The 18,698-nt window shown below is 41.5% G+C and overlaps 1 protein-coding gene across 2 annotated transcripts in view; it reads right to left on the bottom strand.

Annotated features, from left to right (window-relative positions):
• The window catches only part of grm5b (glutamate receptor, metabotropic 5b), a 62,663-nt gene that overhangs the window by 4,435 nt on the left and 39,530 nt on the right, over positions 1 to 18,698 (bottom strand). For both annotated transcript variants that reach the window (XM_069688977.1, XM_069688986.1), the window contains exons 7-17: positions 13,065 to 13,300; positions 12,211 to 12,332; positions 10,697 to 10,821; positions 10,398 to 10,566; positions 9,606 to 9,732; positions 6,304 to 6,421; positions 5,928 to 6,114; positions 5,196 to 5,354; positions 3,990 to 4,115; positions 3,139 to 3,321; positions 1,804 to 1,970 (exon numbers count right to left, since the gene is read on the bottom strand). In XM_069688977.1, coding sequence (XP_069545078.1) covers positions 1,804 to 1,970; positions 3,139 to 3,321; positions 3,990 to 4,115; positions 5,196 to 5,354; positions 5,928 to 6,114; positions 6,304 to 6,421; positions 9,606 to 9,732; positions 10,398 to 10,566; positions 10,697 to 10,821; positions 12,211 to 12,332; positions 13,065 to 13,300 — 1,719 coding nt within the window. The remainder of the gene's footprint in view (positions 1 to 1,803; positions 1,971 to 3,138; positions 3,322 to 3,989; positions 4,116 to 5,195; positions 5,355 to 5,927; positions 6,115 to 6,303; positions 6,422 to 9,605; positions 9,733 to 10,397; positions 10,567 to 10,696; positions 10,822 to 12,210; positions 12,333 to 13,064; positions 13,301 to 18,698) is intronic.

The following is an 18,698-nucleotide window of genomic DNA, read 5'->3' as shown; positions in this document are numbered from 1 at the left end:
TTTCACTTCCTCAAACTGTCGACTCTATTTTCTGCCTGTCAGCTGAATGTGGTTACTGTAAACACACTTTGCACTTTCTTTCAAATAATATATACAGCTTTTTTTTGTTAATATTCTACTCAGCGGATTCGTCATACCACTTTTTCTATCACATTGCTATGACATTTGAAATATAGATATGTTGTTTCTTCCTATAACATCATATACCTTGCTTTACTTGTATAGCTTGTAAAATCAGTATTATAAGATTATTTTCAAAACCTGTTTCTACAATGAATGTCAATCTAAATGTATTATGTTCTTCATTACTTATATAAGTGAATCTAGTTATCGTGACGAGTAATGCCAATTAATAGACACAAACAAATTCAAATGGAGCCTTGAGTTGGACCTCATACGCTGAGTAATTTTACTGCAATTTATTTTCTGTCCTAATTTTACCCAAAAGTCTGTTTTTCATTTTTCTTTGGCAGATTCTCTCATCATTTTACCATTTCTCCTTAAAATTTTTTTTACACTTTTCTCTGCTTCACGTCAGTCACAGTGCTACGTGCCCCCCCCCCCCCCCCCTTTGTCAGGTTAATTAGTGTGATTAATCTAGAGTGGAACTCCTGATTAAACCTCACACCACCGTGGCTGCGGGTGAAATTAACTCAAATCACCCTGGAGACACACACATAGATTATGTGAGACACAGGCTCAGACATACGCACACATTGCATGTCCACACACACATAACATGTAAATATTGCTTTGATCTACTCATTTGATCCCATAGGATGAGTCTTGTACAGCAGGCTTTGGCACAAGCTGGACAAATACAAATCTGCTACTGGTAGAAACACATGTTGCACATGCAAAAGTGCTTTTTGAAAAAACTTATCTTACATACACTGTATCCAGCTCAGGCTGGTTTAAATGTCTGTTAAAGGTAAACCAAGCACTCTTCACTAGTTCAAACATTTGGTTGAAACATCAGTCAAATATTTCTTCTTTTCTGTCTGGTCTGCTGGATTCATGTCCGTCTGAGTCTGTTCAGTCTGCACAATGACAGCATCTCAAAGGCTATAACTTCCAGCGCTGCTCTGAGGAGACCTGCCAATTACCACCTCCCACAGAGGACAACAGGACCAAAAGAGACGGAGAGGGGAAGAGAGGAATAAAGGGAACGAAGATGGAAACACTCCTGACATTTCTTATAACAGTGTGATTGAAATCTTGCTTGCCAAGCGGGGTGAGCTGCAGTAACCTGCTGACAAACGAAAATGTATTCTCTATTTTTCTCCTTTCATATTTTGGGCAAGTGATGGCACATCACTCCCTTTGTGTTCTTTGATCGGTTTTCTTGTCACTGTAGATGACTTGTGGATGGCCTTAAGCTGGGTGTGAAAGCTATTATATCCTTCCTTTCCACACTACACCTGCAGCCTTCTCTTGTCTTTCTTTTTTCATCTCTTCTGCTCCTCATCTCTCTCTCTATCTATTTTGTTCCTCCACTTTTATGTCTCTTTTCAATCTTCTCATGCTCCCTTCCTCAGTTCATTCCTGTCTCTGTCCTTCTTCCCTCTCCATTTCTCCATTCGGCAATTGTCTGCGGTTCATGTTGGGGTCAGAAGAAGACTCAGGGGAGTTCAGAGAATCAATCTAAGTGAGCTCAAACACACACACATGCACCATAAATAGTCTCAGAGTGGGGCCATTACCGAAATGGTGGCTTAGACTGCAATTGACGAGTATGACCTGGCATTAACCTGGCCAACAAGCCTCTAGTGAGCACACAGGTCCACACACATACAGATATACCTGAGAGTCTCTCCGGTAGAGCCTGTGCGTTTCCACAGGTTAACCAGGCTGGAAGAGCGGCTGGCAGCTGACGACGATTTGCCGTCGCCCACATGCATGCGCACCACTGTGCTCGTGGTAAAGGCACTGCGCACATTACGCTCTGGTTTGGCCAGAATGATGTACACCTGATAGGAAAAAGAAAAACAAAGCTCATGTGATTTAAACTTGGCCAAACAGTTGCATAAAAAACAGCAAAGACATACAGTACTGTGTGGATTTCTGGACACACTGTGTTGCTATTTGTCTTTACAAAACCCTCTTTTTATAAGGAGAGTCATGAAGTCCCTTATTATTAATGTAAAACTATAGGAAAATGACAAATCTCAATTGAAGCACAAGCTATGTACTTTTGACTGATTGCATTTATGCTCAGGCTTTCCACAGGAATATGTAGCTATTGTAAGTGTAGAAAATATGATGCGTGATAATAAAAAAAATCTCTTGGATGCACGTAAGTGGTGAAAATGTAACTCAAGTTTCTAAGTATTTATTCAAATGAACAGGGACTGCTGCTTGTGCATCACCGCTGTAATGACTGGGACTCTTTCAGACTGTCAACTTGGCCACAAGCAACAAAAAAGAGGTACTTAATTTTTTTAGATTTTAGATTTTATACACTTTATTAATCCCCGAGGGGAAATTTCTTCACTACAGCAGGGGGGCTCTCAGGGGGGAGATGCTGCAGCAGGCTGCCACGACCGCGGCGCCAGGTAACCTGACCTGAAGTGCATGTTTTTGGATGATGGGAGGAAGCCGGAGAACCCGGAGAGAACCCACGCAAGCACAGGGAGAACATGCAAACTCCGCACAGAAAGGCCCAGGACCGGATTCGAACCCAGAACCTTTTTGCTGTGAGGCGACAGTGCTAACCACTGCACCACCGTGCCGCCCTTACCATGCCACATGCATCAAAACAAATTGTGTTGTCTCGTGTGCAAAACACAACTGAAGGAAAGATGTCACCCCGGCAGGAAAATAGATGTGCCCGGTGATAAAATAGTACTGCTTTCTAAATCGTGAGAGTAACAATAAATATTCACAAACTGGGACAGAGGGGCCTGCAGTTATTGGAATAACACAGCTTTAAAGCACAGTGCTGTTGCAATGGCTAGTTTTGATTCATATAACAACCAGATTGGTTGAGATTTCCTGATATGAACTATCCATGAACACCTGACAACCAATCAGAAACAGGTCATTTTGGTGGCTTGTCGAAGAGACTGAAAAGCATGAGGAAATAAAGAGATCAAAGCAGTAAGAAGGCGAAACAGTGGACGTTAGCTTCAACCTTACCTTGGGTACAAACATGCAGCACAGAGCCACGGTGGCACTGAGGCTGACACTGAAGCACATGGTGATTATTTTGTAGTTGGAACCAAAGTAGATGGGTACGAACGCCAGCCAGATAATACAGGTGGTGTACATGGTGAAGGCAATGTATTTAGCCTCATTGAAATTAGCTGGGACGTTGCGGGTCTTGAAGAGAGAGAGAGGGAAAGAGAGACAGAGAGAGAGACCAAATTGAAGCAATTATTATCGCATGTCTTTATTGGTGTTGAATCCTTCCGTGTATTCTGCCATAATTTAGGAAAATAAAAAAAAAAGTTAAACACTGCATGGGGGTCACAACCCCAAATCCACATTGGTTTGCCCAGCTGCTGTGCTCCTAAATGGTTCATTTATTTGCTTGAGGTGAAGCGTATTTCTGCCTTTGTTTCTCTTTACAATTCTGCTCTCACACTCCACAGAAAATGGATGGCTGCAGGCCACCGATAATCAAACATTGACTTTATAATGTGCTTGGTGTAACAGAATTTCATTTACTGCTTGCTGAAAGGTTTTAAAGCAGAAAACATCAACAGTGGTTCATTCATTTCTTTTCCCATTATTGCTTTTCACATATAGCAGCTTGTAGAAAGACAAGACGTACTCTGCATACTACTAATAGGACAGCTGTAGTATGAGTATTTCTGCACTTAATAACCTCTGGCTTTGGATTTTTAACACCCAATAGTTGCCAATTTTGCCAATTGCGATGTTGCCATTTAGATCAATTTCAATACTGTGCTCCAGAGCAAAATACCAAGTCACCACAAACGTTTGATGTTCAGGTAGTAATGACAAATATTCACAAACGCCGGTACCTTGAAGGCATAAAAGGTGCAGCTGAGGATGAGCAGGCCGTTGTATCCCAGCGGGGCAACCACTCCGAGGTTAGTGGTGTTGCAGATGAGGTTGACCTGGCGGATGCTGGGATAGTCATGGATCACCTGTAAACACGCAGGAGGGAATTGATTCAAAACCTAACATGGCTGTTGCTAAAAACATCTTTTCTATGCTTCTTTAAGAAAAAGGGCAACGCTGGCTACGATTATGTAACAAGAGAAGCATGTCTAATAAAGACTGGGAAAGCAATACAAATAAACTGACTTTCCATTCATTACACTGCCAACTTTGTATGAATAACATTTGAAGTCTGCTGGCATAGAATTTAATGCCAGCACAGTCTTAAAGCAGGATTGTTCAGCAGCCACTGAAAACTGCGGTGTTTTGGATTAGACCAACAAACATACTGCAGCAGTCTCTAAAGGTATGACACTGTTGAAATACAAATACATTTGCTACTGTCTTTGTCAAATTGTCTTAAAACATCAGTGATATACAAAGAAACAGATGCTTAGAGATCAGAGGCCAAATTCTATTATTATGTAATTTTATGTCTCTGTGTCGTCCATCCATCTGTCCGTCCAGTTCTTGTGAACACGATATCTCAAGGATTGCCTTGGGGGAATTTCTTCAAACTTGGCAAAGACATTCACCTAATGTGAAGGATGAACTGATTATATATTTGGGGGCAAAAGTCAAAGTTCAAGGTCATTGTAACTTCAATTCGACACACGTGAACATGATATCTCTGGAACGCCTGGATGGAATTTCTTCAAATGTGGTACAAACGGTCACTTGGCCTCAAAGATGAACTGATTCAAGTTTGACAGTCAAAGTTCAAAGTTTAAGGTCACAGGAAGTTCACATCCATGTCCCACTATAAACAAGATATCTCAGGATCGCCTTGAGGAAATCTGAACAAATGTGGCACATGTATGTACATGAACTTGAGTGGTTAGCGTAGGCATACAACCACCAGGCGGTAATTGTAGTTTCTGATTTAACTCTTTCTTCTTTATGTTTCCGTTTACCTGCTCACACTCACTCACTCACTCACTCACTCACTCACTCACTCACTCACTCACTCACTCACTCACTCACTCACTCACTCACTCACTCACTCACTCACTCACTCACTCACTCACTCACTCACTCACTCACTCACTCACTCACACAAAGCCTACCTCAGGTGGCTCCATGAGGAAGAGAGCTACAATGATGCCCAGCTGTAGCAGTATAAGGAGGAAGGCAATGATGAGCTGAGCACAGGCCGACATGAAGCGAGGTTTCTTTGTACAGATCTTCTTCTTGCTTCCTGCCAGGATCCGAGCAATGCGGTTCGTCTGGGGTCACATCCCAAACATCATCAGGACATGTAGTATATACTGATCATACTGTATCTATATTCTAGCCATCTGCTCTCTTTATTGCTACCCTGCAGCAGCTGTTATTCTGCAGACATATCAATGGAAAGAAAGTAGCGCTGTGAGCTCACAGTCACTTCCGATGGGAGGTTCTTTCTGTTTCAGTTATTTCAACCTTCCTATTCCCTCATCCTCTGGTCCCAAAGCCCAAGGGGAAAGGGCCAGGACAGACCTATGGCCTCCTACTGATGTTATGGTACATCCTCTCAGTCTATGGTAATCTGCAGTGTCAGGGGACTACGTCCCCAGCCTGTTTCCCTGTTTCTTTATGATAAAGTCCACTGTTTTCCTTCTACCCGCAGCTGTATCCCTCCTGTTGATTCCCTGGCATCTGAAGCTTTTCTTTGGCTATTCCCTACAGAACAATGAAGACTAAGGCACCTTAGACTGCAGAATATCTAATGTCAGGGGTATTTCAAATCTTTGGAGTTAATTACTTTAATCTTACTGCAATCTCGTAATTGTTTCACGAATCTTTAACCCGGTCCTTACCTTGGTGACAAGCGCAGAGTAGCTCATGGCAGGTGACAGGCCTATTCCCAGCCGCTGGAGGTAGCAGTGGATGACATGGGGTTTGGTTATGAGGCTGAAGGTACACAGGTATCCCAGGCAGATCCCTGCCAGTATTATGTAACAAAGCTCTCTACTGGAAGATTTCACCACTGGTGTGTCCCGGAACCTGAACACACATATTCAGACAAACATGTTTTTAAGCGAAGACGTATACACATATGCAGACAAGAATTTGAACAAGCAGGAAAAGTGTGACAAAGTAAAAACATTTAAAAAAGGGTTTGTCCATCCAGTCTAGCACTAATTGTATTCTTTACCTCATTTCATATATTTTTTAAGTTAGGAGATTTGTTACCTAATGAAGACTGCAGTGACAAAGAGTGTGGCCATGAGACCGAGGCAGGCAAAGACCACAGCAGCAATGGGTTCTGGGTCTCCCCAGCGGAGGTACTCTACTGGTATTGGGTCACAGCCTGGGGAGGGTGGACACAAGTATGAGAAGTGGTATTTATTAAGACAAAATTATTAAAAGCCTTTTATTTGATATGTGAGAAGCCTAGAAAATAAATCATCAGTTTTTGTTAAGACTGCCACACTGGTTGAAGATTTAACTGCATATTTATTCTTCACACTCGCTTTCTCATTTGCCTTTTGCCTCCGTCACAGCATTTTACATTGAGTTTTGAACTAATCTGATTTAAGATAACCTTCATTGCACAAGGGATGGGATGTCCTTAACAGATCAAGGTTGGAGCGACCTTCAGGCCTCCAGGTGGGAAAGGCTTTACAATTATCCATCTGCTCAGCTTCGCCTGCAGTCAAAGCCTGCAACTTGTGTAAACAGCTTGCTATGGGTCTGACCAAATATCAAATACATGATAAGAAAACAGGAAAATGTGACACAGGCGAGTTCATATTTAGTTATGATTAATCTATAACCAATCCACGGAATGGATTGTACCAATTACTCAGTATGACTCCTTCATTATCCACTGTTGCACTCCAAATTTTCCTTTTTCTCTCATACACATTGTTCTTTCTTTCTCTGCAATGTTTCAGCTTGTTTATGCAATGCTACTACTAATACCACTAATGCTCTGCTGCTATTTCTTTGGAGTCCACTCTTTCAATTGTCTCCCTTATTTTTTTTCTCCTCCTCTTCCTCTTTCCCTGCCATTCAGTATTTCTTTTCCCCGTCACTTCCTTTTTTCTTCGTAATAACCATCCATCACAAGCCCTTTTTTATTTCCCTTAATATCTCTCTTATCTCTCCACATCCTCATCCCTCCCAGCTTGTTCCCTAATTTTATCGCTCCATCTCTGTCTTCATCATAAGCAAGGAGATAAAGTGTCATTAATTAAGAGGACAGTTCTAATTACATTCCGTCTTAATGCTGGCTGAAATGATCCAGTTGGCCGGTCTCGGTGTACTGCAGAAGCTCAGACTTTCTGCCCTTATACATTTCCTTCCTTTCTCTCTTTCTGCAGGCACATACATGTAAACGTACATGTACATGTACACACAACACACAACTGCACTGCAGCCTTGTAAATTATAGACAAACAGGAAGAGAAGGAAGAGTCATTTAAAAAGACTCAAGTAATTTAATAACTTGGTCTTTAACACAGTCAATAGAGTTGATTAAATCCATGATGTGGTTAGGTCTAGGGGCATAAGCAACAGCCTTATTGCTGAATGGGAGCCAAGAGAACGTTAACAAAAAAAAAAAAAAAAAACTCGTTCTGCATGTGGTTCACCTCCTGGTTTACAGTATATCATTGAGAAAATAACACTGATATAATCTATGTAAATCATAATCTCAGGTGTCAGGTGTTCAATCCCATGCAGTACATGTGAAACAGTCAGTCTGATGGTTTTATTTAAAGACTGAAAAGAAACCATAAATATGAAAAAAAGAGCAACTTCACAACAAAATCACAGATATAAATCTATTAGTTTCTAATTTTAAGAAAGCTGGTACTTAGATAATCATTTCACCTAATACAGATCATGTTTTTGTTACTACTGAAGCACAGCGCTTTTGTGATAAATAGGGACTACAGTATACTGCCTGGTGATGAGGTATAAAGACCACCCACCCATGAAAATGTAAGGTGGGAGGAAACTAAGGAACTCGCAGATAATTTAGCTCCAATTAATCCTGCCCACATAAATAAAGATGCCAGGATGAAAATCCCAGATCTGTGTTTTCCTCATGGGCTTTCAAAGAGCAGTCCAAAAGCATTGGCTATGTCAGCAACGTAATACTTAAATAGCTCACTGAACCTGCAGGAAATTGTGTTGTTTGACTATAAGCCAAACCTGGGCATTAAGGGGAGAGGGGCCACTTGGAGGGTTCTGCCAACATTTCAAGGCGACCTCCTTCAAACGTTCTCAGACTCAGACTGTGGAACTTTCCCGATCAGTGGAGAGGCTCAATTTCCAAAAGCTAATCCTCCCTTTTTCTGCTCCTTTCGCTTTCACTGGCTACTGCTTGTGTCAGAGTCTCTATTCTTCTCCATCTCTCCAGCTCTCCCTCTCTCTTTCACACTCACTTTTACCGTCACTTTATGTTTCTAAGTCACTTTTCTTGCAGTCTTTTTGTCTTTGCTGTGTAGCTTTCTAAGGTTTTCACACCCACTTTGTCCCTGTCAGTTGAGACCTTGCTCTACCTTCATCTATTCTCTCTGCCTCTTTATCTTTCCCTCCTTTCATTTCTTGCACTTTTACTCTCCTTTCTTTTGGACCGAGGGAGAGAGATCAAAATGTCTGCTGGTGGAATAGAGCAAGCAGTTTGTTTACACCTCATTATTACTGTTCCATATAGCCCCACAGGGGGACAAACAGCACTTATTGTTGATGAAATCACACACACACACACACACACACACACACACACACACACACACACACACACACACACACACACACACACACACACACACACACACACACACACACACACACACACAAACATACACACAAACTAATAGACAAATAACCCCGATCTTCAATTCTTTTATCTCATTCTTTCTCCACTGTCAACTTTCGATGGAAAATTTATATTTTAGTCTAAGATGCTTCTGTCTCTGGCAGTGGAGCTCCATCTGAATTTCCAGCAGGGCTCGATTCATGTTTTAATCATTGAGCATGGTGAGGAGCTAGCATGGAGTATAATGAGCAGCTGAAAGCACAACAAGGCAATGTCCAAACGCTTCAAACACATTGGAGGGGAAATACATTTTCATTGCGACTGAAAAGCATTTGCACTGATAGCTTGTCTTGATGCAGACTAATTAAAAACACTAGTGATCATGTTGGTAACAAATTAAAGAGCTGAGCGATAGGGAGGGGATGGGAGGGAAGGGAGGGGGAGGAGAGGGAAAGCGGAGGGGAGGGTCAACTGCTGGCTCTGTATAATAACAATATACATTAATAACACACTGGATCAAGAAAAAAAAAAGTCATTCTCCTCCTTTATCTTTCCTATGATCCCACACATAGAAATGCACATGCACACTGTTTTTCCTCAATTAAGATCACTTCTACAGTATTACAGTAATACTGCAGCGTTTCTATTCAGGTATTTTCTTGTCTCTGAGAAAGCAGTCAAAGGCTATAAATAAACATGCAAACATTAGCATAGAAATACTGACCTGTGAGGTCGTCAGTGGGCCAGGAGCCCAGTTCACAGGCTCGGCAGGTGTACTCGTCAAACACAAATTCATTTTCTTTACAGGGAGTGCACGTCCAGCAGCAGCTCACCTCACCTTTACGGATCACCTGGAAGAGACAGAATATTTCTTCGTACTTATTACTTTATTCATTGCTTTGTGTTTGTATTTCTATGTCTCTGTGAATCCCTTTGGTTGCCTTGTGTCTGAATAGTTTCATAGATTTGTGGTCATGTCAGCGGTGGGCATGTGGATTATTTGTCTATATGCCACCTCACATACTTGTACCACTGTACTTGTGTAAGGCTTTCATTTTAGTCAAATCAAAAGAAGAGAAGAGAAGATCTGACAGTGAGGGGAAAACTGTGACACAGTCTGGTGGCAGCACGAGAAAAAAGCTCAGTCATATTTGGATATTGACTGTGAACGAGGAACAGAGAGAACTATCAGAGGGTCTGAGGTGTCTGGATGTAGAATATGGGCGCAGGAGATCTGAGGTGAAGGATGGTGCCAAACCATGCAGAGCTTTATAAAGTAATTTAATCAGGTCGCGATGAAAAGGAAAATTCCCCAAGAACCCTTCTCGCTCAATATTTCAATCCATTGTCTAATCTAATGTATTAAAATGTATAAACACTCTTTGTGACTGATTTTCGTTTTGTCCATTCAGAGACACATATTATTTTATACAGATATATTTTATAAAGTGCAGCATGTAAATAATTAAAAAATACTTTGTGGAAGCAGATATCTTTATCTGTACTGTGATTTTACCTTAATCTGTCCTTTGTCACAGGGTTCACTGCAGACCGACTTAATGAATGCTTCTTTGTTGGGCCAGATTTCATCATCATCTATCTTCAAGCCACGGTTGTCCCAACTGCCAACATTAATGTAGTCGTAGTAGTCCTTCCCCATCTTTTTAAAGTTCATTATTTCATACCTGTAATAAATAAAAGGGAAACATAGAGTGGACATTACACACGCTAAACAACACATAGTGTTGCTTCTATAAACCAACAGATCTACAAAAAAAGACTCCAGTGACATCTCTGCCCAGTTATTGTGCCTACCTGCCAGGTGAGTCCCCATTTACATCAAATAAGATTCCCTCCCCTGAAACACCGGTGAAGTTGGTTTTCATCAGGAAGTTCAGCAGTGTAGCACCATCTATAGGTCGCATGGCATCGCACAGGCCCTTAAAATACATGAACAATAACGTCATGTCCAACCAAAAAGTTCTGTACTTTTATGTGAGGAAATGGTGGTCAATAGTCATTCAAACGATTGAATACAAAAGCTTATGAATGGTAAAATATTCCTTCAGTTTAACCTAACCTTTATTCATATTCAAAACATGTTTATTATACTGTGGAACTAACGTAATATAAAGATAAACTTTACCCTAATAAAACATGATGGTGTCAGACCTTCTAAGTTATAAGAAATGTCAGATGTACAGTGTAACAGGTTTTGTTTTTCTATCCCGCAACAGTCCCATTCAGGACAATCACTGTGACATTTTGTACATCCATCTCATGAAGTTTAGACAGAATTGAAAGCCTGTGCCCAAAATATTATATTTCAATTTACATGTTTGTAAGAATCATGTTTGAAGTCATTGTCACAAAGTTAAAACCAATGAGTCTAAGACCATAAAAATTAAGCAGCACTGATGTGTTTTTGATCCTGATGTTACAGAAGAAAAATAAGCTGCGGGTGGAGGCACTGAATTTCTAAATATTAACTGCAGGATCAGCATGTCAGCAATAAAACAGAGGGGTGTATGCAATGAGAGCAACAAGAGAAAGAATGACCCTACAGGTTATCAAACTAACAGTGAAATGTGGTGGTGGGAATATTCAAGTGTGCAGGTGTTTTGCTACTCTGGAGTTGGACACCCGCAATAAATTGACTCCACCCTGACTCTGTGGTTAACATCTTTAAGATGTGGGATTCACACTGCAGAAGGAAAACGGGCCCAAACACTCCTGAAAGCTTTCCAAGAACAATTTGAAAAACAAAAAAGACCAAGGAGGGCTGACGGTCGTTGACTTTCTTCCACAGTTACCCGACCTCAACCTCACTGAAGATTTATGGAAGGCCAAACGTTCCTCACATAACCATTAGTCCTTTTGAAAATTGTCCAATCATGCTGGAATGAAGTGGGTTATCAGGTTTTGCCCTTGTGGAGTCCGTGCAAGTCAAGTGCAGCTGTCATTAAAGCAAAAGGAAGACGCACCAAACACGAAGACATTCTTAAATTTGTACACATTTGTCATAGATTCAACTTTTTTCTTTTCACTCATTTGCAATGGATATAGTTGCATTAAATATGAAGCAAATACAAACTAGCAGTATTTTCATTAGTGGTCTTGAGACTTTTAGACCCTCACTGTATGTATTTTGACAATAAATCAATAAGGAGCCACATGGCAACAAAGTCTACTGTAACATGGCAGCAATACCCAGACTGGTGTACACTTCTGGTCTCAATATTCCCCTTTTCCAGCCCTTCATCTCACTTGTCTATCTCCTTGGTTTCTCCTACTATGTCTATCCATTTAACCATCAGAGCAGCACGTACCTGATAGCCTGGGCAGAGTGCCCGCTGCATGTTATGCAGGCCATATGCCATCGAGTAGATGGCATTAATGACAAACCCCATCTTAGTGTCCTGTGCATACTGCTGCCGAAGGGACTCTCGCTCTGCAGAGTGGATGGACAACGGGGGGGAGGGGGATTGGACAGGTAGAAGGGAAAAGGCAGGTATATCAGATACTCTCAATTTTCTTTCTTGTTTTATGAAAAACAACGCTCCTTTTTCCCCCCCTAACATCAAAGACAACTCTCTATCCTCTTCCTCGGTTACTTTCCACCTCCACATCTCATTTCCTTCCATCTTTTTATGTGTCCTGTTCATTTGTATTTCACGTCCCATTTCATTAAAATACACGAGACATGACTACCTTTGATGCGTCGCTCACACACTGTTTTGCCTATGAATGGAGGGAACGAAACAGAAAGGGAGGGCTGGGGGGAGATGAATACAGAGATGAAATGAAAGGAGGGTTCAGTCACAGCCACAAGAGATATCTCCAGATGAACGAGGAGGCTGTGTGTATCCATATGGTCTGTGTGGAGGTGTGTGGGTGTGCTCAGCCGGTCTGTTTGTATATTATTTGCATTAATAATGACCATTGTCAAAGCCTGTCAATAAAAAAAATGCAGATTGGTACGGTAGCCTGTTATGTTATTCCAAAACAATGCAGTCGCTCTCTTTTCCTGTACCCCAGTACAGTACATCTGTAAATGTTGGGTCTCATCCCAATAAGTCTCACAGGATGTGGACAATCAACAGAATCTAACCTACATAAATCTGGTAATAAAACAATGTTCCATTTCTATTTTGCTGGTGTTGTTATTTGTGTGTGCTCTTACTGCCACAGGTGCGATTGTACTTGCTGCTCTCCTGCGGGTGACCTTTCAGTCGACAGTGAAAACGATGCTGCCAGAACTCTGGGAACCAGGGGTTCCTGAGGTTGTTTTCAGGATGAAGTTTAAGGTAGTATTCATCAAACCATTTCACGTCAGCTGACTGGAGCTTGATGGTAATCCCGCCGGCTGCCTCCTTAACATAGCCGTCTGTCACGTCATACCTGTCCGCCCATCCGTCACTGCAAAGAAACACACAAAAACACACGCAAGAAACGTTTGACAAACTCCAACACCCCGTCAATTGATCAGTGAAGATAAAAATACCTGCTCCACTGTTTCACATCCAAACTAAACTTCTGAATATGTGGTGGAGTCATTTGGTCGGTTCAAATTACTTATGGTGATTATGCTGCAGAGGCTTTTGGAATAATACAAATCAACAACAAAGGGGAGGGCTGGCATCCACCTATTATGAATAGAGGTTCAAATGACATGGCGTTGAATCGTAAGTGGTCTGCACTTCTATTGCACCTTTTTACTTTAGCGGACTCAAAGTGCTTCACAATTTGCCTCCCATTCACACACACATTCACACCCCGATGGCAGCAGAGTTGCCGTACACAGTGCTGGCCTGCCATCGAGAGCAACTAGGGGTTCAAGTGTCTTGCCCAAGGACACTTCGGTATGTGTACAGGAGGGGATGGAGATCAAACTGCCAACCATTCAATTAGTGGGAAACCTCCTGTTCCATCTGAGCCACAGCCACCCCAATGATACAGGGAGGAACTGTTTTGTTGAAAGATTTTGGTGTGTTTTCTGTCTGCATGTCTTCATCTAAATAAAAGGAAACCTGCACCGAGCTGTGATACACATGTCCATGGTTGGCTACAGTCCAGAGGACACTGTTATCTACAACCAGAAGACAACAAGTCACAGACAGAGGTAGCCTGTTAGTAGCTGTTACAATCACATCACGTGGTGTTAATTCATTCCCGAAGACGTAACAACAAATCATTTTTCCAGTGCTGTCACTCTGAGAACTGCAGGGATTAAGTCAGAGCCAAGTGTTGTTGTTTTGTTTTGTTTTTTTTTTTTTTATCTCAGCTGGTCTCCATTAAAGGAGACACATCAAGCACATTTCCATGTGTATAGTTTTAATCGAGGGCTGTCCTAGCATATCAAAATCATCCTCATTTATCTTTCTTAGCCCTTTATTCAGCCCCTCAGTTCATCCTCTGTCTGAAACAGGCCATCTCTTTAAGGGCCCACTCTGTTCTCATTGGCCAGCTTCCAAAAACTCTGCAGACTTCCACCAGCACCAGAGTCTACAGTATAAAAACTAAATGCAGTAGTACACATCTTCTTGTTCTTTACTCAGACTGCCAACTTATTTAACACATCCGTACATGTTTCAGTCTGAATCTAGTTGGATTCATGCAACCGTACATACAGCCTTAGCAACAACCTTAGCAACTGACTTTGACAGAAATAACTAACTAAAAGTTAAAAGAAACAAATCTGATTAGCTGACTGTGTAAAAAATATTGACTCATAATGAAATGCTGGGGCACCAATGTGTGACTGTAACAAATAGACCCTATATCACATATACAACTGTAGAAACTTTGGAAGACATCTACTTTGGTGAGTGCTACAGTTTCTTTGCAGGAATGGGCCGACAAAAGAAAAAAACACTGTTGAAAGAGGCACAAACAGAATGATTGTCAGAGAGTCAGCGGATATGTGGGAGGGAGCTATTACATCATTATGGGCAATGTCAAAATTTCATCATATTGCTGGGAAATAGGCATAACAACCATGCACAGGCAGTCAGGCGCACGCACGCACGCACGCACACACACACACACACACACACACACACACACACACACACACACCAGCTGGGTGCTGAGATGATCTAGGTCAAACGGAGTATTTTGGCTGCAGCTCAGCAGCCATCCTCCGTCAGACACCAGCAAGACGAATGTAACTACCTCACAATGCACGCGCACACACACACACACACACACACACACACACACACACACACACACACACACACACACACACACACACACACACACACACACACACACACACACACACACACACACACATCAACTGTTGGGACATATCGCTGTCGTTTAATTTTTGTTTTGGAGGAAATTTGGGTTTAATGCTCCTCAAGGAAGAACAGATTGCTAAGTGAGAGTGTTTGTATGTGAGAGAGAGCCAGATAAAGAGAAAGAAGTGGTTGTGAATGACAAATCTTCTCTCGTCCTTTTACAACTATACTGCCAACACGGCCTCAAGCAAGACAATGATCCTCCGCTCTTCCAGTGGAAATTAGTTTCTTTCGGTCTTTTTTTCTGTATCTCTGTCTTCCTTCTTCTCTTTCTGTCTTTCTATCTTGTTTCTGTCCTTCTCTCTCTCTGTCACTCTGAGCCTCCTGGGAACAAAACTCATTTTCTCCTACAGCAAGACTTGCTGCCTCAGTCTAATTGGAGATCCAATGTGTTGCTGGGAGTTTCTGTGTGTGTGTGTGTGTGTGTGTGTGTGTGTGTGTGTGTGTGTGTGTGTGTGTGTGTGTGTGTGTGTGTGTGTGTGTGTGTGTGTGTGTGTGTGTGTGTGTGTGTGTGTGTGTGTGTGTGTGTGTGTGTCTCAGTGTGTGCGTGTGTGCATACTGCCTTGTCTGTCTTCCAGAGTGTGTCTTCTCTTTCTTTCTGTCATTGTTGTCATCACCCTCTGCCTCTGAGCTGTGGTAATACATCACAGTGGAAGCATTTCTAGATCGCTATCCATTACCTGTAACCATTCAAATAAATGTGCACAAGGATGTAATGTGCATAAATAAAGGGTGTCATATTTGCATGGGTGTGAAACGGCTGGGAGTTGATTGGGGGAGGGGTGGGGGGTGCACGATGCTTCTGCTGCCTAAGATTGTTTGGCTTGTTTTAATAGGTAAGCCAAGATATACTCCTTCAGTGGTCCTTATGACTGGTTAAGAAGTGTGTTTCTATTAGGTATTGTTTTGGTTATACGGACATGAAAAAAATATACATGAACTCTGGACTGAAGGCCAAAATGACCAACCCAAATTTAGAAAGAGAGAAAGATGGAAAGACTTTGCATAACAACATTTTTTTTCCCATAACTTAAAGGTGCAGTGTTCAGGGTTTAGGGGGATCTATTGGCAGAAATCAAATACAAGTCATAACTATGTTTTCCATCAGTGTATAATCACCTGTAACTAATATTTCCATTACCTTAGAGTGAGCCCTTCATTTGCCACTAAATTCTACACACTGCTCCTTCAATGGGGGGCAGGTCCTCTTCCACAGAGTGCACCATGCTGCAGCGCCACGTTTCTACAGTAGTCCAGTTGTGAAAAGCCAAACATTGACCCTTGAGAGGGCCTTTCAGCTGCCTTATCCACTCGAAAGAGGAGGATGAGGCGAGGGGTGTTCAGTTGGTTGAAACCGGCAATGCTAAATGCCACTCAACTCTACACACTGCTCCTTTAATTCTCTGGGCTCACAGGGCAAGAAGACCAACTGGCTTAACTGGTACATGAGTTTATATCACATTCCAAAAAGTAAAATTATTTTAGGTAAACAACTTAGATGCATATCACAATAATAATGATGCTACAGCCTATTTCTTAGCAATACGCTATCACGGAGGCTCCAGACTTGTATCACTCTTCAGATCACAGTACTGAATTTGGTATAATACTTTTCATTCAACCGACTGGATGAGTCTTTGCACATATTGTTCGACATTTTGCTTCACGCTGATTACAATTATATTTCTGTAAAATGAGTCTTGTCTGTAAAAAGTAAAAGTCAATGGAGCTTGAAATAGTTTTGACCGCTGACTGCTGTAACTTTTAAGAGTTTTTGTCTCTGGTGTCATGCAGAGGACGACAGATCGATCAGAAGCTCCCCTGAGGCAAGAAATAATAGGATTTTGGATATTGATGTGAGAATTTGGTCTCGTCTGTGTTTTACACAATGTTATACTGAAATTATGAGACACAGCGGGTGGAAGAATGAGGAAGAAAGAAAGAGAAAACGTTTTAAAAAACAAAGAGATTGACAGGCAGATGGAGTGAAAACAGATGGAGACGTAAACAATCAATGATCATTAATCAGTCTGCTCATTCAATAGGTTTCTCTTTTTTTCCCTGACAGGTTTTTTTTTTCCATTTGTCTCTTTGTCCTCTCTCATTAACACCTTTAGCTTTCCTTTGAGCCCCTTCGCTCTGTTTTTCTATCCTGCTTTTCCTTTCTATCCTCCAACTCTGTAACATTTCACTGCTCCCACTATTTATTTATTTGACTTGTTTTTAGCTTTCATAATATCACATGATATCTCTACACATGCAGGGTATGCCTTGTCTCATTAATGCTGCATCTGTTTCTTCCTTATTTCCTCTTTCATTTGTGCTGCTTCATTTCTCTCACTCATCCGTTTCTTTCTTTGGCTTGTCACCTCTTTGGCAAGCTTCCCAGCAGGTCACACCTGCAGCTCCTCACAGGACATGCAACAATGGCTACATATACACAAACACGCTCACAACCACTCTTTCATTAATCACCCACTGGAAGTAAACACTTTTCCAGAGAGTTCTCCATATTTCCAAAAAGAAACGCTGCTTGTGCTGCTGGCAATTTGGACCAAATCTGTGACCTTGCTCATTCTCATTCAACCTCCCCATATTGCTTTACTTCCTTGTTACTGTACTGTCAATGATAAAATAGCAAAGAAATACAAATAAATAAAGACACTTATGGCTGCAGGAGAAAAAGATCTGCGATATTCTATCAGTAAATTTGTAATTGGCCCTTCAGGAAATAATGTGTTGACTTATCTCTCCAGTATAATCACAGCAAATCATATTTGCTCTGTTCTGTCTTGCACAAATGATTAATACATAAATAATTTCCTGGTTAGCACAATGACTCCCACATGTGTTGGAAAATGGAAGTTGTAAATAACACATTTTCATCTGAATCCCACATATTCATTTTTAATGGAAACATTTTGATGATTGTTCAAATGCATATCAACAAATGGCCTTAGGTGGTCTAAGGTTTGCCTCTGAGCTCTGCTGTGCTTACTTGTTTGTAGGTGATAGGAAGGGGGCACAGTAGGGGTTGAATGTTTCTGTCTTTCAAACAGAAAACTGTAATTTTGTTGTCAAGGCTGAGCACAATGGTTGGAATAAGCCCTTTTTTAATAACTGTACCACAAACTTTAATTGCACGTGGGTAATACATGCAGAATCTCTCTGTTTCAAATGCAAACCACCATCAATATGCAGAATATCTGTGGTGTCGTGGTTTTCCAATTTGTGTGAGTTGCATATAGCTTCAAGTCTGCACCTCATGAACAAGAATATCAGTATCCTCTTTGGTGACTGGGCTTTGTTCAGTTACAACGTGTCTGTAATACACTGCATAGAGCACGCTGGTTTTTTTTTTATAAGGGATGAAAGGAGCTGGTATGACTGTGATTATTGACACTGGCTTCTACCACATCCATTAATGACATATGGTAATTGCTTCCTCTCAGTTCCACCTGATTTTAAAGTGCACAACAGGGGACCTATGTGCCCCAAAGCACAAAAATACC

This window comes from Brachyistius frenatus, unplaced genomic scaffold (assembly GCF_029030835.1).
Source record: "Brachyistius frenatus isolate BFR_SWC_R1_liver_20210118 unplaced genomic scaffold, ASM2903083v1 Contig_1, whole genome shotgun sequence".
Taxonomy (NCBI): domain Eukaryota; kingdom Metazoa; phylum Chordata; class Actinopteri; family Embiotocidae; genus Brachyistius; species Brachyistius frenatus.
The sequence above is the reverse complement of the archived record's forward strand: the minus strand, read 5'-3'. Positions and strand labels throughout refer to the sequence as shown.